This window comes from Colobus angolensis, unplaced genomic scaffold (genome assembly GCF_000951035.1).
Source record: "Colobus angolensis palliatus isolate OR3802 unplaced genomic scaffold, Cang.pa_1.0 Scaffold95, whole genome shotgun sequence".
Taxonomy (NCBI): Eukaryota; Metazoa; Chordata; class Mammalia; order Primates; family Cercopithecidae; genus Colobus; species Colobus angolensis.
This window is the reverse complement of record NW_012123487.1, coordinates 5,384,947-5,407,051: the sequence shown is the minus strand read 5'-3', so window position 1 is coordinate 5,407,051 and position 22,105 is coordinate 5,384,947. Positions and strand designations below refer to the sequence as shown.

Sequence of the window (22,105 nt, the reverse complement as noted above, 5' to 3'; positions counted from 1 at the left end):
ATGAATTCTGGCAAAACCAAGTATATATTGGTTACCACTTTTCTAATTTCAGATAATTCCCAAATTTGTAACTTATAGTTGAATCGTGCTGTATAAATAATATCTAAAAAGTGTTAATATAAACCTTTTCAAGAAATTCTATGCATTATCTCAGTTAGCAACTGACAGACAATTCTTAGATTCCATCTAGACCAGTGGCGTCCACTAGAAATATAATGGGGATGACATATGTAATTTCATTTTATTATTTATTTATTTGAGAGAGAGTCTACTCTGTCGCCCAGGCTGGAGTGCAGTGGCACCACCTCAGCTCACTGCAATCTCCACCTTCTGGGTTCAAGTGATTCTCCTGTCTCAGCCTCCCGAGTAGCTGGGATTACAGGCATGTGCCACCATGCCCGGCTAATTTTTGTATTTTTAGTATAGACAGGGTTTTATCACGTTGACCAGGCTGGTCTTGAACTCCTGACCTCAGGCGATCCACCCCCCTCTGCTTCCCAAAGTACTGGAATTACAGGCATGAGCCACCACACCCAGCCAACATATGTAATATTAAATGTTCTAGTAGTCACATTTAAAAACTAAAGAGAAAAAAATAAATTACTTTTATAAATATATTGCTTTTAACCCAATATATGCTAAATATTGTCATTTTAACATGTAATCAATTAAGTTATTAGAAATATTTTATATTATTACTGTTCTTGTCTAAGTCTTCAGAATGTGGTATTTGTTTTATACTTACAGAACTTCTCAATTCAGGTTAGCCACGTTTCAAAGTGCTCAATAATCACATGTAGCTCATTGATACTATAATACAGTGCAGGTCTAGATAGTTAGTTCAATGGTCAGCAACACATTGTATTAGGTGCAGGTCCGTGCTATCCTTTGCTAGTGTGTTTCAGAAACAAGTATATTCATTTACTTTTAAAAATCTTTTAGGGTGTTTTGAGTTACTTCTATAGATTTCAAATCAACTGCCTTCCACAAAAATGACGTTGCTTACTCAAATAATAATGTTTGAAAGTAGGATGGCCCAAGATTTGGTTAATTCAAAGCCTTCATAATGGCATAAAAAACCCCAGGCTCTTCTCTTCTTTCTTAAACCTCAAGATTCTCTCTCTTGAGGTCTCTACTAAACCTGTCTCTACTAAGAATAAAAAATAGTCAAAGGATGGCTGTGACGGTTACTATAATCATATCCATAGAGGAAAAGGCATTGCTTAAGCTTCTTTATAAGAGATATGAAAAGTTTTCCCAAAATATCCACCTAATACAAAAAAAGACAGTAAAGAAGAAACAGAGGAACAAAAAAAGTTAGACATATAGAAAACAAATAGCAAAATGGCATAATTAAATATAACAATAATAACATTAAATGTAGGCCAGGTACAGTGGCTCATGCCTATAATTCCAGCCCTTTGGAAGGCTGAGGTGGGAGGACTGCTTGAGCTCAGGAGTTTGAGAATTAGCCTGGTCAACATACCAAGACCTTGTCCCTACAAAGAATAAAAAATTTAAAAATTAGCTAGGTTGAGGTGGGAGGATTGCTTAAGCCTAGGAATTCAAGTGTGCAGTAAGTTATGATTGTGCCACTGCAGTCTAGCCTGAGCGACAGAGTAAGATCCTGTCTCAGAACACTACCATCACCAATAAAAAACATTAAATGTAAATGGACTGAACAATCAAACTAAGAGGCAGAGATTGTAAAATTCGTTTTGGTTTGGACAATAAATTATGGTTCACCTAAAAACAATATATTTTTATTTGGTTTTAATATCATTAATAGGTAAAAACTCATATTGAAACTCTAATTATAATAACATAATTGTAGGACTTTCTCAAGGATAGTTCTAAGGAATTAACACCCACACATTCTTGGAATCAGAAAATTGAAATGCAAGGATATTCAATGATCCATTGATGGGGATACTGACCTTACCAAAATAATGTAGGAGTTGAGGTAGAACACAAAGACTGTGAACCAGGTCTCCAGATCTCTGTGAATGAATGTCTGTGTCCGTGAATTGGAGGTGACGGAGACTAAGAGTAGAGAGTAGTAGAGATAGATCTTTTAAGTGTCTATAGTTAGTGTGTTATCTACTAGTTATTGTATTAGGCACTCGGATAAGCACAGAGAAATAAAATGCAGTCCCTGCCCATAAAGAGGAGTTCAGCATGAAGGAGCAGACAGCTTGTAAAGAAATAAGTGTGATCCTTTTGCAGTTCATAAGCATGATGTTTGGGTTTTCACATGCATCTGTGAGAAGTACCTTCCTCAAACCCTGTTACAATGGTGGCTCACATCTGTAATCCCAGCACTTTGGGAGGCCAAGATGGGTGGATTTCTTGAGGCCAGCAGTTCGAGACCAGCCTGGCCAACATGGCAAAACCCGTCTCTACTAAAAATACAAACATTAGCTAGCCATGGTGGCCTGCACCCACAATCCCAGCTATTTGGGAGGCTGAGGCACAAGAATCTCTTGAACCCAGGAGACTGAGGTTGCAGTGGGCCGAGATTGTGTCACTGCACTCCAGCCTGGACAACATAGCAAGTCTCTATCTCAAAAACAACAACAAACAAACAAAAAACAATCTTGTTACAACATGAGGACATCAGCACATTACCTGTCTAACATTAAAAAAAGAAAGAAAGGAAGAAAGGAAACAGACAAATGAGTGAAATTCAATGATACAGGTGTTACAATTAAATAAGCTCCTGGATCAAAAAAGGGGAAAGAATCAATCCACCACATGGAGGATACAGCAATCAAGAAAGCCTTTAGAGAGGGAGGTAACATAAGATCTATTTGTTCTTGGATTCATCCTGACATTTTATTTGTAGAAACATTGGTAGTAGGAGTTCAGGTGGTGAGAAAGCTATAACAACTATTAATGCTGATGGTGGCTATTCAGCCAAGTGTGAGATACGATAGAGACTGGAGTTAAGTGGTTGACATAAGTAATCTAGAATAAGAGGCAGAGGCCGGGGGCTGTGGCTCATGCCTGTAATCCCAGCACTTTGGGAGGCTGAGGTGGGTGGATCACTTTTGGCCAGGAGTTCAAGACCAGCCTGGCCAACACGGATAAACCCTGTCTCTACTAAAAGTACAAAAATTAACTGGGTGTGATGGTGTACGTCTGTGGGAGAATCGCTTGAACCCGGCAGGCAGAGGTTGCAGTGAGCCGATATCGCGCCACTGCATCCAGCCTGGGCAACAGAGTGAAACTTTGTCTAAAAAAAATAAAAAATTATTTCCTTGAAGAAGCTTTTCCCTCCCCACTGACAGTCCCTAGGTAGATCCCTCTACAATAAGACTTACTTTTCTCTTGCATTATCAGATTTCCCTCTTCACTACTGAATCAATCAGTGTTACAGACACACAAATGTGAATATTCATTCTTTCAGATTAAGAAAAAACAAAGCTGAGTGTGGTGCCTCACATCTGTTATCCAAACATTTTGGGAGGCCAAAAAGCAGGAGGCTCACTTAAGCCCAGAGTAACACAGTGAGACCTAGTCTTTACAAAAATTAGCCAGATGTGATGGCCTGCATCTGTAGTTCCAACTACTGGCTAAGCTGTGGCAGGAGGATCTTGAGTCCGGGAGGTCAAAGCTGCAGTGAGCTGTGATAGCATCACTGCACTCCAGCCTGGGCAACAGAGTGAGACCCTATGTCAAAAAAACAAAACCAAAATATCAATAAGCTCCCTGGACCCACTTGTACCACCAGCTACCATGCTATTCCTCTACTCTCCTTTTAGAGTATGGTTCTCATCTGGGGGCAGTTTTTCCCACAGGAGACATTTGGTAACGTCGGAAGACATTTCTGGTTGTCACAACGGAGTAGGGGTGCTACTGGCATCTAGTGGTAGAAGCGTTGGACGCTGCTAAACATCCTCAAATGTGCACAACGCACCCCCCATCCCCCCGCCACACACAACAAAGCATTATCTGCTCCAAAATGTCTGTAGTGCTGAGGTTGACAAATCCTGTTTAAGAGCAAAACTCCTTGAAAGTGTCATCTCTATTTCAAATCTCCAATTCCTTCCCTCATTCTCTTTTTTTTTTTTTTTTTTTGAGATGGAGTCTTACTCTGTTGCCCAGGCTGGGGTGCAATGGCTCACTGCAACCTCAGTCTCCCAGATGCAAGTGATTCTCATTCCTCAGTCTCCCAAGTAGCTGGGATTACAGGCACACCCTACCACACCCAGCTAATTTTTGCATTTTTAGTAGAGACGGGTTTCACCATATTGGCCAGGCTGGTCTCAAACTCCTGACCTCAATGATCCGCCTGCCTCAGCCTCCGAAAGTGCTGGGATTACAGGTGTGAGCCACCATGCTCAGCCCCCTCATTCTCTCTTGAACCTACTCCAGCCAGACTCTCGTCTGTACCACTTGCCCAAATCTGTCCTTGTCAGGATAATCCAACATCTAATGGTCACTCTCAGTCCTCATCAGAGTTGACCTATTGGCAGTATTTGACACACAGTATCATAGGTATCCAGTGTCCTACACTTAACTCTGTCTTCCCCCCAGGGCTACTACATTTGTATCCTTCCCAATTTCAACTGATGTCAACTTTATTCTTCCGGTTGTACAAGCAGTCATCCATGCTCCTTCTCTTCCTCTCACACTTGGCATCCAATTTGTTAACAAATCTTATTGGTCTTCCTTCAAAATATATCTGGCATTTAATTACTTCCTCCAACGTCCACTGCTGCCACTCTGGGCCAGCCATGCCACCCTCATGTTTCACCTAGTTTCAAGGTCCTGGATTACTGCGAGAGCTTTCGTAGGGATCCCCCTGCTTCCACCCTTGCTCTCATACAACCAGAGTGAGTGTGTGAAAGAGGTAAATTAGATGTCACTCCTTCTCAAAACTCTCCAAGGGCTTCCTTTCTCATTCAGAATAAAAGCCAAAGTCTTTACGATGTGCCCATACAGCCTTATCCAACCTGATTGCTGACACTGTGTCCTCCTTCTCCTAGTGAAGTTCCCTCTGTTGCTACCATACTGCCCTTCCTGATATTCCTTAGACACTACAGCCACACTCCCTATGCACGGCCTTTGCACTTGCTGTTCCCACTGCCTGGAACTTTCTCCTTCAAATACCCTGTGGCTTGTTATCCCCCACCCGACCCTCCAGTCCTCACTCAAACGTACCTTGTCAGTAAGAAATTCTCTGCCAAGCCTTCTTAAAGGTGCAGCTACCTCTGCCCTGTCCCTCTTTGCTCTATTTTATCCAAAAGGATAAAGTGTCTCCTCATCTGCCGGCTGCAGTGTCTCATGCCTGTAATACTCGTACTTTGGGAGGCCAAGATGGGCAGATCGCTTGAGGTCAGGAGTTCAAGACCAGCCGTGCCAACATGGTGAAACCCTGTCTCTACTAAAACTATAAAAATTAGCCAGGCGTGGTGGTATGCACCTGTAGTCCCAGCTACTTGGCAGGAGAATTGCTTGAAGCCAGAGGCAGAGGTTGCAGTGAGCCAAGATCGCGTCACTGCACTCCAGCCTGGGTGATAGAGCAAGACTTGGTCTCAAAAAACTGAAAAACATTAAATGCCTTCCTGAATGAATTTTCTTTCTCTTGCTTTTTTTTCTCGCTCAGGTTATCTGTTAGACCTAATTAAGTAAGCTTATCTTCTTCTAGGCTTCAACTACTACTTGAATTTCATTAACTTTCCACATTTATTTAATTTATCTCTAACCTCACTTTTATTCCTGAATTTCATTTGTATTGCCAGCAATTTGCTGTATGATTTTAACTGTGTCCACCAATTATCTAGACTTTAAAATCAATATTTAGAAATGCAAACATAATTACCGAACCGCTGACGCTGACCTTAAATTAAAATAAACACATGCCACAACTGTTCTTTCTCTTACATATATTTTTATATTTTGGGTATTGCCTCAGCAGCTACTCATATGACGAAGCAAGAAATGATGGAGTCATCCTTACTTTTTTCTAATATTTCCTATATCTAATTGATCCCTACATCCTGCTAATTGTACCTATTTTGAGTTGCCTCACATAGATCACCTCTTTTCCACCTTCATATGTGTGTGGATGCAAAACCTTCCTAACCAGTTTCTCTACTTCCGACTATTCCAATTCATTCTTTGTATTATTGTCAGCTTTATATTTCCAAACACTTCCAGGACCTTCAAGAAAAATGTTTGAATTTCATAATAGGTCATAAATTAGTTTAATCTTCTGAACCACAATAGAGAGGAATTTTGTACCAGGCTCCTGGGAATCACTTTATATGACAAACTACATCCACTTGAGTGGACAAACCCTTGGAGCAAGTCAGCCCAAGATGGTGCAGCTTTATTAATCCTTCGAGTCCAACAGGAGATCCAAGATTTGGAAGGGAGATGGAGGTTTTTCAGAGAAAGTGAGGAGTTTACACAAGAAACAAACAACATAGGGGCAAAACCAGATTATAACACCTCCAAAGAACTGAAACAATTCATGGTATATTTTAAGGTATATTAATATGATTTCAGGGTCTTCAAGTTTCCTTTGGGAGGTGTGTGAAGTAAGAAGAAAAGAAATGAAAATGTAATCATTATAGTGTATACACACCCTTTCTGTCTTTCTGAAACAATAATTCTGCAATAAACCATTGGTGAAAGATGCGTTCTCATCTTTGTGAGAACATCTCCCTTTTCTAAAACACTAGCTTGCTGGTGACTAGATCTTTGAAGACATACTTTGGTGCCCCGAAAGATACCTGATTAGCCAGACCAAGGGAACCAAGAAGGAGATTACACCTCTATTTTACTCTTATTAGTCTCTTTGCAGTTTGTACTTTCAGTAGACTACCTGTACTTAAATTTGCTTCTTAAAATATGATGAAGACTGCAGAAAAAATACTATGTCCATATTACAGGTAAAGCAACAAAGGTCGCCAAAAGATGGAGTGACTTGGCCAGGATCACAAAGCTAGTAAAAAACTCATTTACTCTTTTTGTAACACGTTAAGTCCTATCAAGTCGGGATTCTAAAACTATGGGAGAATTAATCAAAGTAAATATCTTTATTTTTATTTTTTGAGACAGAGTCTCGCTCTGTAGTGCAGGCTTGAGTGCAAAGGCACTATCTCAGCTCACGGCAGCCTCTGCCTCCCAGTTCAAGCAATTCTCCCACCTCAGTCTCTTGAGTAGCTGGGTTTACAGGCACCGCCACCATGCCTGGCTAATTTTTTGTATTTTTTTAGTAGAGACAGTGTTTCAGTATGTTGCCAAGGCTGGTCTTGAACTCCTGAGCTCAGGCAATCCAACTGTCTTGGCCTCCCAAAGTGTTAGGATTACAGGTGTGAGCCACTGTGCCCGACCTACTTTTTGTATTTTATTAGAGACGGGGTTTCACCTGTTGGCCAGGCTGGTCTCGAACTCCTAACCTCAAGTGATCCACCTGCTTCAGTCAGCCAAAGTGCTGGGATTACAGACATGAGCCACCACTCCCAGCCTGTTATTTTTAAAAAAATTTTAAGAGACAGGGTCTTGCTCTGTAGCCCAGGCTGAAATGCAGCCATGCAATCATAGCTCACTGTAACCTCGAACTCCTCCCACCTCAGCCTCTCAAGCAGTTAGGACTGCAGGCATGCACTATGTTGCCCAGGCTGGCCTCAAACTCCTGCCCTCAAGTGATTCTCCTATCTCTGCCTCTCAAAGCACTGGGATTACAGGCATGAGACACTGCATCAGGCCCCAGAATAAACATCTGTAAATCAAAGAGTCTGTAATGAAAGAAGCTCTACAAAATTAGTTTAGTGCTGTGTTTTCTCTATTAATTTTTTTTTTTTTTTTTTGAGACAAAGTCTCATTCTGTTGCCCAGACTGGAGTGCAGTGGCGTGATCTCAACTCACTGCAAGCTCCGACTCCTGTGTTCCCGCCATTCTCCTGACTCAGCCTCCAGAGTAGCTGGGACCACAGGTGCCCACCATCACGATCGGCTAATTTTTTTTTTTTTTTTTTTGAGAGGGAGTCTGGCTCTGTCGCCCAGGCTGGAGTGCAGTGGAGTGATCTCGGCTCACTGCAAGCTCCGCCTCCCGGGTTCCTGCCATTCTCCTGCCTCAGCCTCCCGAGTAGCTGGAACTACAGGGGCCCGCCACCACGTCCGGGTAATTTTTTGTATTTTTAGTAGAGACAGGGTTTCACCGTGTTAGCCAGGATGGTTTCGATCTCCTGACCTCATGATCCGCTCGCCTCCACCTCCCAAAGTGCTGGGATTACAAGCGTGAGCCACCGCGCCCGGCCTCTATTAATAATTTTTAGTTATACATCATGTGTCTACATTTTCATTCCATCATGAGCTCCTCGAGGATAGTGCTTAGGTGGTATTTATCTCTGTCTTCTGACACTGTATTTCTGCCATCCAGGCAGAAAAGGCTCAATAAAAATGTATTGAATCGAATAAGTATTTGTAATTCACATAACAGACAAATGCCTGATGCCTACGCAACTGTTTATTTCCCCTTATCAATAAATGTCAGCATTGTTTTCTCCTTTCCCTGCTTTCAAATTCCTGTAAAAACCTAATGGTGACTGGCCAAGGAAATTTCCTTTTTAAATTCAAAGTTGGCACACACACTGAAGACACTGCGATAACCTTAACATATTCCTCGTAGGAATGTGAGAAGTGTTCAGAGCAAAGGGTTAACATATTTGGAGGTCAAAAAATTGATTCTAGGCTGGGCCTGGTGGCTTCCGCCTGCAATCTCAGCACTTTGAGAGGCCAAGGCGGGTGGATCACCTAAGGTCAGGAGTTCGAGACCAGTCTAGCCAAAATGGCAAAACCCCAACTCTACTAAAAATACAAAAATTAGCCAGATGTGGTGGTGAGTGCCTGTAGGGCCAGATACTTGGGAGGCTGAGGCAGGAGAATCGCTTGAACCCGGGAGGCAGAGGTTGCAGTGAGCTGAGATGGCGCCACTGCACTCCAGTCTGGGAGACAGAGGGAGACCCTGTCTCAAAACAAAGAAACAAGCAAGCAAACAAACAAACAAAAAACAGGCTGGGCGTGGTGGCTCACTCCTGTAATCCTAGCACTTTGGGAGGCTAAGGCAGGCGGATCACCTGAGGTCAGGAGTTTGAGACCAGCTTGGCCAACATGGCGAAACCCCATGTCTACTAAAAATACAAAAAGTAGCCGGGCATCGTGGCGCCTACCTATAATTCCAACTACTTGGGAGGCTGAGGCAAGAGTAGCTCTTAAATCCGGGAGGCTGAGGTTGCAGGTTGCGTGTGACACAGCCGAGATCGCGCCATGGCACTCCAGCCAGGGCAACAAGAGAGAAACTCCATCTCAAAACAAAACAAAACAAACAAACAAAAACCAACAAACAGCAACAAACAAAACGGAGGATGGCAGATAACTGTCCAGATACTTTCCAGCTTTGCCGCTATATGAACTATTCCTTTTGTTTAGTTTGTTTTCAGCATGGGTGCTTTGGCACTTTCATGTACATTCTAGCGTCTGGGAACAGGCTTCCTAGAATAACAGGCGTTTGCCCCAGAGGCCGTGGGGTGGCCTCACTTTGGGGGCCTGGGTAGATCGTGGCTCCCAAGCCTGGACTTTGGGCTCGCAGGCAGGATCGCTTCCAGCCGAAGCATCCCGCCCAGGCGCGCCAGGCAGAGCCCCGCCCCACCCGGCCGTTCCCTTCCGCCCCGGGTCGCGGATCTTGCGTTTGAAACTGAGCGGAGCAGGGCGCTCAACCTAGCCGGCGGGCCACGTGACAAGCCCGGAGACAGCCCCGCCCACCCGCTTCCTGAGCTGGACCTCCCGGTCTCCCTCCTCCCTTCGCACGTGGTGCCGCCGCTGCTTCCTCCAGCTCGCCCCGAAACCCCAGTTTCTGCAGCCATGGCTCCTGGCCAGCTCGGTGAGGTCCTAGCGGAGCGGCGCGGTTCGTGGCCCCCCAAGCTCCCGCCATGGTCGGCGGCGGCGGGACCCGGCACGCAGGGGCGGCGCTGTGAACCGAAAGCCAGCGTCCCCGCGCCCCAGCCGGGCCCCAGCCTGCGGTGGGGCCCGCCTTAGAGCAGGTCGCGGGTGTAGGACCTGAGGAGGCCTGGGCCAGGCCTGCAAACGCTGGGTCCAGGTGCTGGCCTTGCGATTCGAGAGTCTCCTCCCCCAGACCCTCCCAAGGCCTTGCAGACCACAGTGCAAAGTGCTGCGAGTCATGAGAAAAAATGTCTTCTCTTTCAGCCTTATTTAGTGTCTCTGACAAAACCGGCCTTGTGGAATTTGCAAGAAACCTGACCTCTCTTGGTTTGAATCTGGTCGCTTCCGGAGGGACTGCAAAAGCTCTCAGGGATGCTGGTCTAGCAGTCAGGTAAGACACAGCTAGTTCATCAGAAAGGAGTGTGATCACATTAACCAGGAAGTATTGTATTCCAGGCACCAGGAGCTAAATAAATGCCTTACTTACTCCTCCCAGTAGCGCTGTGAGGTTGGTGCAATACTTCTGCACTTTATGGAAGACAAAAATGAGGCTCAGAGAGATTTACTAACTTTTAAGACCCTGGACGACCGGGCGCGTTGGCTGACGCTTGTAAATCCCAGCACTTTGGGAGGCCGAAGTGGGCGGATCACTTAGGGTCAGGAGTTCCAGATCAGCCTGGCCAACATGGTGAAACCCCTTCTCTACTTGAAATACAGAAATTAGCCGGTGTGGTGGGACACGCCTGTAATTGCAGCTACTGGGGAGGCTGAGGCAGGAGAATCGCTTGAACCTGGGAGGCAGAGGTTGTGGTGAGCCGAGACTGCACCATTGCACTCCATCCTGGGCGACAGAGAAAGACCCTGGACAACACTGGAGAGATTTAGCAACTTCTGCACAAGTTGAGTAAGGGAGAACTAGGATTGGAACCCCTGCTGTTCCTGATTTTAGGACCCTAGTCTTAGCCACTTCCTTAAACAGATTAACTTAGGTGGGCCACTTGTTATGCAAGGAAAACTTCAGTTACTTTGGTGATTTAGTAAAATTTGACATCATGAAGATTCCAATCTACCTCCCTTCCCTTAGAATCGCTGGTAACCATATGAAGGTGCAAACCATTCATTCCCACTTTCACAAGCCCTTCATTAGCTGACTAGGCCATGGAAAGAAGGGACTTAGAAATGATTAAGCAGGATGCCATTCCTGACATCAAGGACTGGCATTCTGGCAGGAGAGGGAGTAAGTCTACTGAAAGGTAGAAAATGAAAAAGACTGTAGGATAGCTATTTAATAAACGACAGTGAGAGTTTGGAGGAACGAGATGCTCACCACTGAAATATATTTTAGAATGAAAGAGGTGAAAGATATCTGTCTGCTTTTTGTTGTCATGTGGAAAATTTTGCTTCTTGGTTTCTAGATCCATGTAGAGGTAGGTTACTACCTTTTCTTTGTGCAGTTCTCAGCTATGTGAGCAGTACACAACTTCCCTAAATTTAGCAAGATGGTAAGAATGCCTTACTTTGTTAACAAACACATACTTTATATTATCCGATGTCTTTTTGTGTCTTGTCTCTGTGGTTTTCATGGGAAACCTGTGAGAATCATGGCAGGCAAGTTGGCTCTTTGCTCATCAGGAACCGAATGAGAATTTGAAGTCCAGGCCTGCGTTCTTTCCATTGGGCCAAACTGGGTAATGTCTGTGGTAATGGAACCTTCTTTAAGCAAAATCCTCATCTGTAGTCTCTTTTTTTCCCCACCAAACTTCATATTATGGAAACATTTCAGACACAAAAGTAGAAAAGTATAATGATCCCTTGTGTCCTGTATCTGTCACCCACTTTAGGTACCTATCAACTGATTAGTCTTATTTCTGTACCTCTACCCACTCCTCACTTATCTTCATTATGGTCATATCTTCTTTCAAAACTGGAAATGTAAATGTGTTTCTCTTCTACGAAAGGATAAGAAGTTCACCATGAGTGATTTATTTAGAACCTAGCACAGTAAAGTTCATTGAATGAAGTGTAAACAACTTGGAGCATTTGATTTTTCTGCAACAAAGGCCACATTCAGTTGGAGTGGTATTTTATTCAGTTGGAGTGGTATTTTATTCAGTTGTAGTGGTATTTTATTCAGTTGCAGTGGTATTTTACATATATAAACTCTTATAGTCCTTGTAACAACTTTTTAGTGTAGGTGCTGTTATCCTCATTTTATAGGTAAGGAAACTAAGCACAACGTAGTTAAGTAACTTGCTTGAGATTACACAGCTAGTAAGAGGCCAAGTTTGTTTCGTTTTTTGTTTTTTTTTGAGATGGAGTTTCGCTCTTGTTGCTCAGGCTGGAGTGCAATAGCACTGTCTCAGCTCACTGCGACACCTGCCTCCCAGGTTCAAGCAGTTCTCCTGCCTCAGCCTCCCAAGTAGCTGGGATTACAGGTGCCCGCCACCATGCCAGCTAATTTTTTTGTATTTTTGGTAGAGACGGGGTTTCACCATGTTGGCCAGGCTGATATCGAACTCCTGACCTCAAGTGATCCGCCCGCCTTGGCCTGCTGGGATTACAGGTGTGAGCCACCACACCCGAGGCCAAGATTTTGTAGGGGTGGAAAGGTGTCACGACCAATATTTTTATAAGAGAAGATAGGTTATAATAAGAGAAAAGCATAACAAATTTATTTAACAAAATTTTACATGACACAAGAGCCTTCAGAATGAAGACCCAGAGATAGAGGGAAAACCATCCATTTTTATGTTTAGGTTCAACAAACAACGAATGCACAGAAAGGTAGAAGTATGATTGGACAGCAAGGATATGCTGTATGCTAGTAGACCTAAGGTGGAGAAAGCCAGGAAAGCCTGTCCGTCCAGATTCTTCTTGGCGTCTCGAAAATTTCTTCTCCACCCTGCCCGCCAACAGGGTCTCCTGTCCTACTATTGGGCAAGGAGATGAGAGGATTTCTCTATGGCCAGCTCCTAGACAGAAAGCCAGGGGTAAGTTAGAATCATAAGTTTAATTCTTATTATTGGCTTTAGGAAAAGGGGTTCTAGTTTCTGTAACCTGCCCTGGGGAAGAGAAATTCTGGTTTCTGTGACTTCAGGGAAGAATGAAGCGTGAGAGGCAACAGGGCAGGAGAAAGTTAGATTTTTTTTTTTTTTTTTTTTTTGAGAGTTGCTTTGTCGCCCAGGCTGGAGTGCAGTGGCACATTCATGGCTCATTGCAGCCTCGAACTCCCAGGCTCAGGCAATCCTTCTACTTCAGCCTCCTGAGTAGCTGGGACTACAGGTGCACACCAGCATGCCTGACTAATTTTTGTATTTTTAATAGAGATGGTTTCACCATGTTGTCCGCCTGGTCTTGAACTTCTGGGCTTAAGCAATTATGCCTGCCTTGGCCTTCCAAAGTGCTGGGATTACAGGTATGAGCCACCATGCCTGGACAAGATCTTGGTTCTGGCTGAGCGCAGTGGCTCATGCCTGTAATCCCAGCACTTTGGGAGGTTGAGGCTGGCGGATCATCTGAGGTCAGGAGTTTGAGCCCAGCCTGGCCAACATGGTGAAACCCCATCTCTGCTAAAAATACAGGAAAGAATCAGTCAGGTGTGGTGGTGTGCACCTGTAATCCCAGCTACTCAGGAGGCTGAGGCAGGAGAATTGCTTGAACCCGGGAGGTGGAGGTTGCAGTGAGCTGAGATTCCACCACTACACTCCAGCCTGGGTGACAGAAAGAAACACTGTCTCAAAAAACAAAACAAAACAAAAAGATCTTGGTTCTGAGGCTGCTTCTGAGCATATTTTTGGGTAGTGTTATCTACAATCATTTTATCCCAGGAAGTTAACCATTACCTTGTCATGAGGTAAACTGATGGATTTAAATTGGATTTTAATTAGTGAGTATATAGCAATGAGCATACATAGAATTATTTCCCAAGACTACAGCCATTATGTGTAAGTTCTTCAGTTCAAAGGAGTAGCAAGCTTTTTAATTACCCCAAATGTTTAATTCTAGAAATAAATCCACCTTCTCTAAGTTTTAAGTGACTGTCCTCATTTGGAGGAAATGGATTTTATTTCCTGAACCCCAGGAAAAGAAATTTTGAATTTGAAAACATTTATGTCACCAGTTTGTGGATGTTGGAACTGTGTGTGTCATTGGTCAAACACCAGTCTTTTGCAAATGGCTCCCCTTAATAGGAGTATCTACCCAGGAAATTCCATATCTTACTGGCAGAACTTGCTGCTTGAAAGTGTTTATTATAGTCTCAACTACTTGGAGGATTACTTAAGCCCAGGAGTTCTAGGCGGCCATGCATTATAGTTGTACCTGTGAATAACCACTGTACTCCAGTCTGGGCAACATAGTGAGATCCCATCTCAAAAAAAGCTATGTATGTTGATTGTAGAAAATTCGAAAGTGTGGAAAACTATAAAGAAGGTAGTAAAAATGGATTGTAATTCTTAACATGTTAATGTATTTTTCTTCTAGCATTTTTATAAGCATGCACTTTATTTCATAGCTTACACAGATGCGGTTTTGCTTCCTGCTTTATTTATGTTAGATGCGGTTTTGCTTCCTGCTTTATTTATGTTTATTTATTTATTTATTTTTTGAGATGGAGTTTCGCTGTTGTTGCCCAGGTTGAAATGCAGTGGCATGATCTTGGCTCACTACAACCTCCGCCTCCCAGGTTCAAGCGATTTTCCTGCCTCAGCCTCCGGAGTAGCTGGGATTACAGGCATGTACCACTATGCCTGCCTAATTTTGTATTTTTAGTAGAGGTGGGGTTTCACCATGTTGGCCAGGCTGGTCTCGAACTCCTGACCTCAGGTGATCTATCTGCCTTGGCCTCCCAAAGTGCTGGGATTACAGGTATGAGCCACCCCACCCAGCCCCTGCTTTATTTTTTCTTATATATTGTGGACATACCATTACAACTTATGAAGTCTGCCAGAGTGTTCATGGTTACAACTTTCTAGGGGTCAGCTTGGTGATACAGATTAATATTTAAATACAGTCCTTCACTTGACCCTTTGTCACATTGTGTGATTATTTTTTCTAGTTTACTTTTTTTTCCCCATGTAAAACTTTTTATTTGACATTTCTGTAATCAGACCTCTCAATCTTTTGTTTAATAATTGCAAAGAATATTATACATACTTAATTTTGCTACATACATGATTTTTTAAATGCTTAAACCTTTGATTCATAAGGAATGTATTTTTGTGTGGTTTTAACCAGTTATTCCAATACCAACACCACTTTATTAAACAGTCTTTTATGTCTTCACTCACTTGATATGCTATCTTCATGTGTTGTTGTTGTTGTTTTTTGAGATTGGAGTCTTGCTCTGTCGCCCAGGCTGGAGTGCAGTGGCATGATCTCGGTTCACTGCAACCTGCATCTCCAGGGTGCAAGTGATTCTCCTGCCTCAGCCTCCAGAGTAGCTGGGATTATAGGTGCCCGCCACCACGCTCGGCTAATTTTTTGTATTTTTTTAGTAGAGATGGGTTTCATCATGTTGGCCAGGCTGGCCTTGAACTCCCCAACTCAGGTGATCCATCTGCCTTGGCCTTCCAAAATGCTGGGTTTACAGCCATGAACCACTGTGCCCGGCCAAGGATATTTCTAATGCTTTTTGTTACATACTGCCAACTTCTCAGTTGTATTTCTTAGTAATATTTAATGAGTGTGGCTTATGATTCAGTTTCTAAATTCTCTGAAAATTATAAAACCAATGCTGTAATAGTTACCATTTATCCCTGAACATACACAACAGTTAGGAAATATATTAAATAACCTTTTTTTGGGAAAGTAAATAGAATTTTACTTAAGCAATCAAGTATAGTGAAAGACTTAAAAAATCAGAATTTTCTTGTTGAATTCATGCTCAAAATCTCTTGAAATGGAAACAGTAGATGCTTTGAATAGTGTAAAATAAGAGTTCAGCCACACCAGTAGTACTGTTCTGTTTATCTGTTTTTCAGAGATGTCTCCGAGTTGACGGGATTTCCCGAAATGTTGGGGGGACGTGTGAAAACTTTGCATCCTGCAGTCCATGCTGGTAAGTGGTTGGTATCTTTCGTGTAGAACAGTCAGTGGTTTCCAGGAATATTTTAGTTGATAACGTCCTAAAATAAAGGAAGAAAAAGGCTCAAGAGAAATTTACATATAAAGTTAATGTTACGAAGTTGCTGGCAAATTTCATAATACGTTAGAACTGGTTTAAAATCCGGCTTGTCTTACTACTTGATGAATTCAGATTGTTTTCCTCTGCTTGCTATTAGTCCTCACCTGATGCCTAATTTAGAGGCTGGTATTTCCTGCTCGAGTGGCTGAAGATATTTAGATTTTATAGTATGAGAAGACTTTTAAAATAGTTCAAACTTAGAATGAAGCATCACAATGTAACCGACTTGCAAAAGAATGTTTTTTCAGAGTGCTTTACATTTGTTCATTCACCTGAGAATGAACTATATATAAACCAAAGTGACAAGAAACTGATATGCTAGTTTGTCAGTTGTGGTACAATTTGGTGAATAAAGCTGAATGGCTACGCAGATCATCAGACATCCATTGACTTACAGGAATGCATAGACTGTTCTGGAACTAGCAACAGTTTTGTAAAATTCCGTTTACTTTTTGATATTTTATTACTCAAGAAAAGGGGATCAAGAACTGAAGAAAAGATTTTTAAATGTATCCCCCTTTTTTTTTTTTTTTTTTTTTGAGACAGGGTCCCACTCTTGCCCAGGCTGGAGTGCAGTGGTGCGATCACGGCTCGCTATAGCCTCTGCCTGCCTCCCAGGCTCAAGCAGTTCTCCCACCTCAGCCTCCCAAGTAGCTGGGACTAGAGGCATATGCCACCACGACCAACTAATTCTTGTATTTTTTATAGAGAAGGGGTCTCACCTTGTTGCCCAGGCTGGTCTCGAACTCCTGGGCTCAAGCAATCCCCCACCTTAGCCTCCCAAAGTGCTGGTATTACAGGCATAAGCCACTGTGGCCAGCCAAATATATCTGTTAATCCTGATTTTTTTGTTTGATAACTCCTCAACTATATGTTTGATATTCTTTAAGAATATTATGCTGGGCATGGTGGCTCTTGCCTGTAGTCCCAGCACTTTGAGAGCTGAGACAGGAGAATTGCTTGAGCCCAGGAGTATTAAGATCACCCTGGGCAACATGGCAACACCCCCCTTCTCTTTAAAAAATTAAAAAGACCAGCTGGGTGTGGTGGTGCATGCCTGTAGTCCCAGCTACTTGGGAGGCTGAGGTAGGAGGATTGCTTGAGCCCTGGAGGTTAGGGCTATAGTGAATTGTGATTACGCCACTGCAATCTAGCCTGGGCGATAGAGTGAGACCATCTCAAAAAAAAAAAAAAAATTTTGTTTTTAATCAAGAGGATTTAATTTGATTGAAGACACTATGTTGAAAGAAATTCCTTAATCTTACTTGTTTTTTGAACCTAATACTTTGTTTAACTTTGTTAAATTAGGAATCCTGGCTCGTAATATCCCAGAAGATAATGCTGACATGACCAGACTTGATTTCAATCTTATAAGGTAAAAACCTGAAATTGAACTTTTAACACATTATGACCAATGACAAAGACTGTGCCAAACCTGGTATCCCCTGGTTTTTCTTACTCACTATAAACGTTTACTGCCTGCCTTCTGTGTGACTTTGTATGTGTGTAAGCATTTTGGTTTGGCCAGATTTATATAACCAAAATACATACTTAAAGTTTTTAGGAAGTTAGAATCTAAATCTTAGTATGTATAGGTTGAGTATCCCCTATCTGAAATGCTTGGGACCCAGAAGTGTCTTGGATTTCAGATTTCTTCAGATTTTGGAATATTTATGATAACATATCAGTTGAGCATCCCTCAGAAATCCAAAATGTCCCAGTGAGCATTTCCTCCGAGTGTCGTGTTGACATGCAAAAAGTTTCAGGTTTTGGAGCATTTCAGATTTTGGAGCGTTTCAGATTTCAGGTTTTCCTATTAGGGATTATCAAATTGCACAACTAACTGAGTTATTTGCATAAAGATACTGGCTGTTTCTCTTAAATATACATAATAGCTTTATTGAGATCTAATCCACATACCGTACAACTCACCAATTTAAAACGTACAAATCAGTGGTTCACAGAGGTTGTGCAACCATTACTGTGTTAGTCTATTCTGAATTGCTATAAAGGAATACTAGAAGCTGGGTAATTTATAAAAATAGGTTTATTTTGGCTCATGGTTCTACAGACGGTACAAGAAGCATGTTGCCAGCGTCAGCTTCTGGTAAGGGCTTCAGGAAGCTTACAGTCACAGTGGAAGGCAGAGGGGGAGCTGGCATATCACATGAGAGAAGAAGCAAGAGGGTGGGAGAGGAGGAGTTGCCCGGCTCTTTTACTTTTTAAATTTTATTCTTAACTTTATTTTATTTTACTGTGAGACAGGGTCTCGCTCTGTTGCTCAGGTTGGAGTTCAATGGCACGACCTTGGCTCACTGCAACCTCTGCCTCTCGCATGCAAGTGATTCTCCTGCCTCAGCCTCCTGAGTAGCTGAGATTATAGGCATTTGTCACCACGCCTAGTTCATTTTTACTATTTTTAGTAGAGATGGGGTTTCACCATGTTGGTCAGGCTGGTCTCAGAACTCCTGACCTTAAATGATCCACCCATCTTGGCCTCCCAAAGTGCTGGAGTTAGGTGTGAGCCACCACGCCTGGCCTTCCCGGCTCTTTTAAACAACCAGCTCTACATGAACTCAGAGTGAGGACTCATTATGGGGAGGGCACCAAGCCATTCATAAGGGATCTGCCCTTGTGACCTAGTCACCTCCCACCAGGCCACACCTCCAACATTGGGGATCACATTTCAAAATGAGATTTGGAGAGGACACATCCCAAACCATATTAATTGCCACATCCCAGGTTGGTCTTGAACTCCTGATCTCAGGTGATCCGCCCGTCTTGGCCTCCCAGAGTGCTGGGATTACAGGTGTGAGCCACCGTGCCCAGCCCACAAAAGTTTTTAATTTTGATGATGTTGAATTTATTTATTTTTTTTGTTGCTTGTGTTAATGGTGTCATATCTAAGAAACCATTGTCTAATCCTCAGTGATGAAGATTTTTGTGTGTATTTTCTTTCTTTTTTTTTTTTTTTTGAGATGGAGTTTCCCTCTTGTTGCCCAGGCTGGAGTGCAGTGGTGTGATCTTGGCTCACTGCAACTTCTGCCTCCCGAGTTCAAGCGATTCTCATGCCTCAGCCTCCCAAGTAGCTGGGATTACAGGCGCCCGCTACCACGCCCAGCTAATTGTTTTGTGTTTTTAGTAGAGACGGGGTTTCTCCATGTTGACCAGGCTAGTCTTGAACTTCTGACCTCAGGTGATCTACCCGCCTCGGCCTCCCAAAGTGCTGGAATTACAAACGTGAGCCACTGCACCCGGCCTGTGTGTATTTCTTTTAAGAGTTATGTTAGTGTTAACTCTTATACTTCAGTCTTTGTTTCATTTTAAGTCAATTTTTATATACAGACATGAAATAGAAGTCTTACTTTATTTTTTTTGTGGCTGTCCAGTTGTCTCAGCATCGTTTGTTGAAAAGACTGTTCTTTGCCCAGTTGAATGGTCTTGGCACCCTTGGTCTGCGTGCCTATTGTTATGCCAGTACTACACTATTATTACAGGTTGGTAATAAATTTTGAAATCAGCAAGTGTGAGTCGTCCAACTTCCTTTTTCTTATTCAAGAATGGGTTTGACTCTTCGGGGTCCCTTGTATTTCCACATGATTTTCAGAATCAGCTTGTCCATTTCTGCAAAACAACGCAGTTGGAATTTTCATAGGGATTGTGTTGAATCTGTAGATCAATTTGGGAAATGTTGCCATCCTAAGAATATTAAATTTTCCAGTCCGTGAACATGGGGTGTCTTTCTATTCATTTAGATTGTCTTTAATTTCTTTTAACATTGTCTTGTGGAGTAGAATTGTTTTCTTAATTTTTTTCTCATTCATTGCCAATGTATATTTTAATACAATTGAATTTTGTATATTGTTTGTATATCCTGCAGCTTTGCTGAACTTATTTATTAGTGCTAAGAGGTTATTTTTGTGAATTTGGGATTTTCGGTATACTAGATGATATCATCTGCTAATAGAGATAACTTCACTGCTTTCTTTCCAGTCCTGATGCCTTTTATTTTCTTTTCTTTGCTAATTACCCTGGCTAGAACTTCTAGTAAAGTGTTCAGTAGAAGTGGTAAGAATGGACGTTATTGTTTTGTTCCTTTTTTTAAGACGGAGTTTTGCTCTTGTCGCCCGAGTTGGAGTGCAATTGCGTGATCTTGGCTCACTGACCTCCGCCTCCCGGGTTCAAGTGATTCTCCTGCTTCAGCCTCCCAAGTAACTGGGATTACAGGCGTGTGCCACCTTGCCCAGCTAATTTTGTATTGTTAGTAGAGACTGGGTTTCTCCATGTTGGTCAGGCTGGTCTTGAACTCCCAACCTCAGGTGATCTGCTCTCCTCAGGCTCCCAGAGTGCTGGGATTACAAGTGTGTGCCACCTTGCCCGACTAATTTTTGTATTTTTAGTAGAGACGGGGTTTCACCATATTGACTAGGCTGGTCTCAGACTTCTGACCTCAGGTGATCCACCTGGCTTGGCCTCCCAAAGTGCTGGGATTACATGTGTGAGCCACCGGCTCGGCCTCTTATTTCTGAGTTTAGGGGAAAAGTATTTAGTCATTCACCATCAAGTCTGATGTTAGCTGTGGGTTTTTCTTACACTTTGTCATGTTCAGTAAGTTCCCTTCTATTTTTAATTAGTTGAGTATTTTTATATGAATAGCTGTTGAATTTTGTCAAATCCTTTTTGTACATCTATTGAGATGATCAGGTGGTTTTTCCATTTTTCTGGATGCAGTTTGTTAGTGTTTTGTTGAGGGTTTTTGTGTGAAGGTACGTACCTAAGAGATACTGGTCTCTAGTTTTCTTGTGACATTTGTCTGGTTTTAGTAGCAGGGCAGTAGACTTAATAAAGATGAGCTGCAAAGTGTTTCCCCTCCTCTTCTGTTCTTCTGTTTTTTGTTTTTAATTAGTTTTCAAGTTAGGCTTGTTTCGCTAGGGAGCCTGCCCCCAGAGCTCCTCGCACTACAGGCCTAGGAGTGGAACTGTACTTCACTCATTGTTAATTTTAGATTACTTCTGTATTTTCAATTATTCTTTTGGCATTCCTGTTACCATCATTTTTATGACCTCCCTGAAGGCAAAACAAATGTTTCACCCTTGTAATGCTCTGATATTTTTCATCATTGTACCAATCCATTGGAAAAAGAATCTAAATTCTAATGTTCTGAATAATAGTGGTCACATTTCAAAATGCGGATGTCTGTAATCTTGTACTTTATACTTTTATTAAAATGTTTTATAAATTTTTGATGGCTTGGTGGTTCGGCGTAGCTAAGGTTACGCAAGCAGCAGCCTTGTAGTGTGAAGTGGAGGGAGTACTGTGTATCCAGATCCAGAGAGCACCTGCTGGCTAAATTCCCTCTGCTCAACCCCAGCAGGACGCCCTGACTTTTTAACATACTCGTTAGAACTCTAAAATGTCAGGCTTACAGTTTATATTTTAGTTCTGTATGGCTTTTGGTTACGTTAATAGTACTGACTTGTTTTTTTCCTAGATAGCTGTAAACCACATGAGTGGAGTTTTTAATGACGCCAGATTCGTCTTTGTTTTAGAGTTGTTGCCTGCAATCTCTATCCCTTTGTGAAGACAGTGGCTTCTCCAGGTGTAACTGTTGAGGAGGCTGTGGAGCAAATTGACATTGGTAAGTCAGAAAAACCATTTTAGAAGACTGAGAGAGGAGAGAATTATTTAAATTTTAGTGAGATTTCATTTTGACTTTCATTACTGAGGAAATAGAAAGAAAATAGCTACTTCTGGATTGTGTTTTGGGATTACTGTAATTCATTTATATTTTCTTTTTTCATTTATATTTTCTTTTTTCATTTATATTTTCTTTTTTTATTTTTTTTGAGACAGAGTCTGGCTCTGTCGCCCAGGCTGGAGTGCAGTGGCACGATCTCGGCTTACTGCAAGCTCCGCCTCCTGGGTTCACGCCCTTCTCCTGCCTCAGTCCCCCGAGTAGCTGGAATTA

At 42.5% G+C, this 22,105-nt stretch overlaps 1 protein-coding gene across 1 annotated transcript in view; it reads left to right on the top strand.

Annotated features, from left to right (window-relative positions):
• The first annotated feature begins 9,694 nt into the window (after positions 1-9,694).
• Positions 9,695-22,105, top strand: part of ATIC (5-aminoimidazole-4-carboxamide ribonucleotide formyltransferase/IMP cyclohydrolase) — a 37,237-nt gene continuing 24,826 nt past the window's right edge. Inside the window, exons 1-5 of the mRNA XM_011932312.1 lie at positions 9,695-9,894; positions 10,218-10,344; positions 15,935-16,011; positions 17,446-17,512; positions 21,687-21,775. Coding sequence (XP_011787702.1) covers positions 9,876-9,894; positions 10,218-10,344; positions 15,935-16,011; positions 17,446-17,512; positions 21,687-21,775 — 379 coding nt within the window. The 5' untranslated portion in view covers positions 9,695-9,875. The remainder of the gene's footprint in view (positions 9,895-10,217; positions 10,345-15,934; positions 16,012-17,445; positions 17,513-21,686; positions 21,776-22,105) is intronic.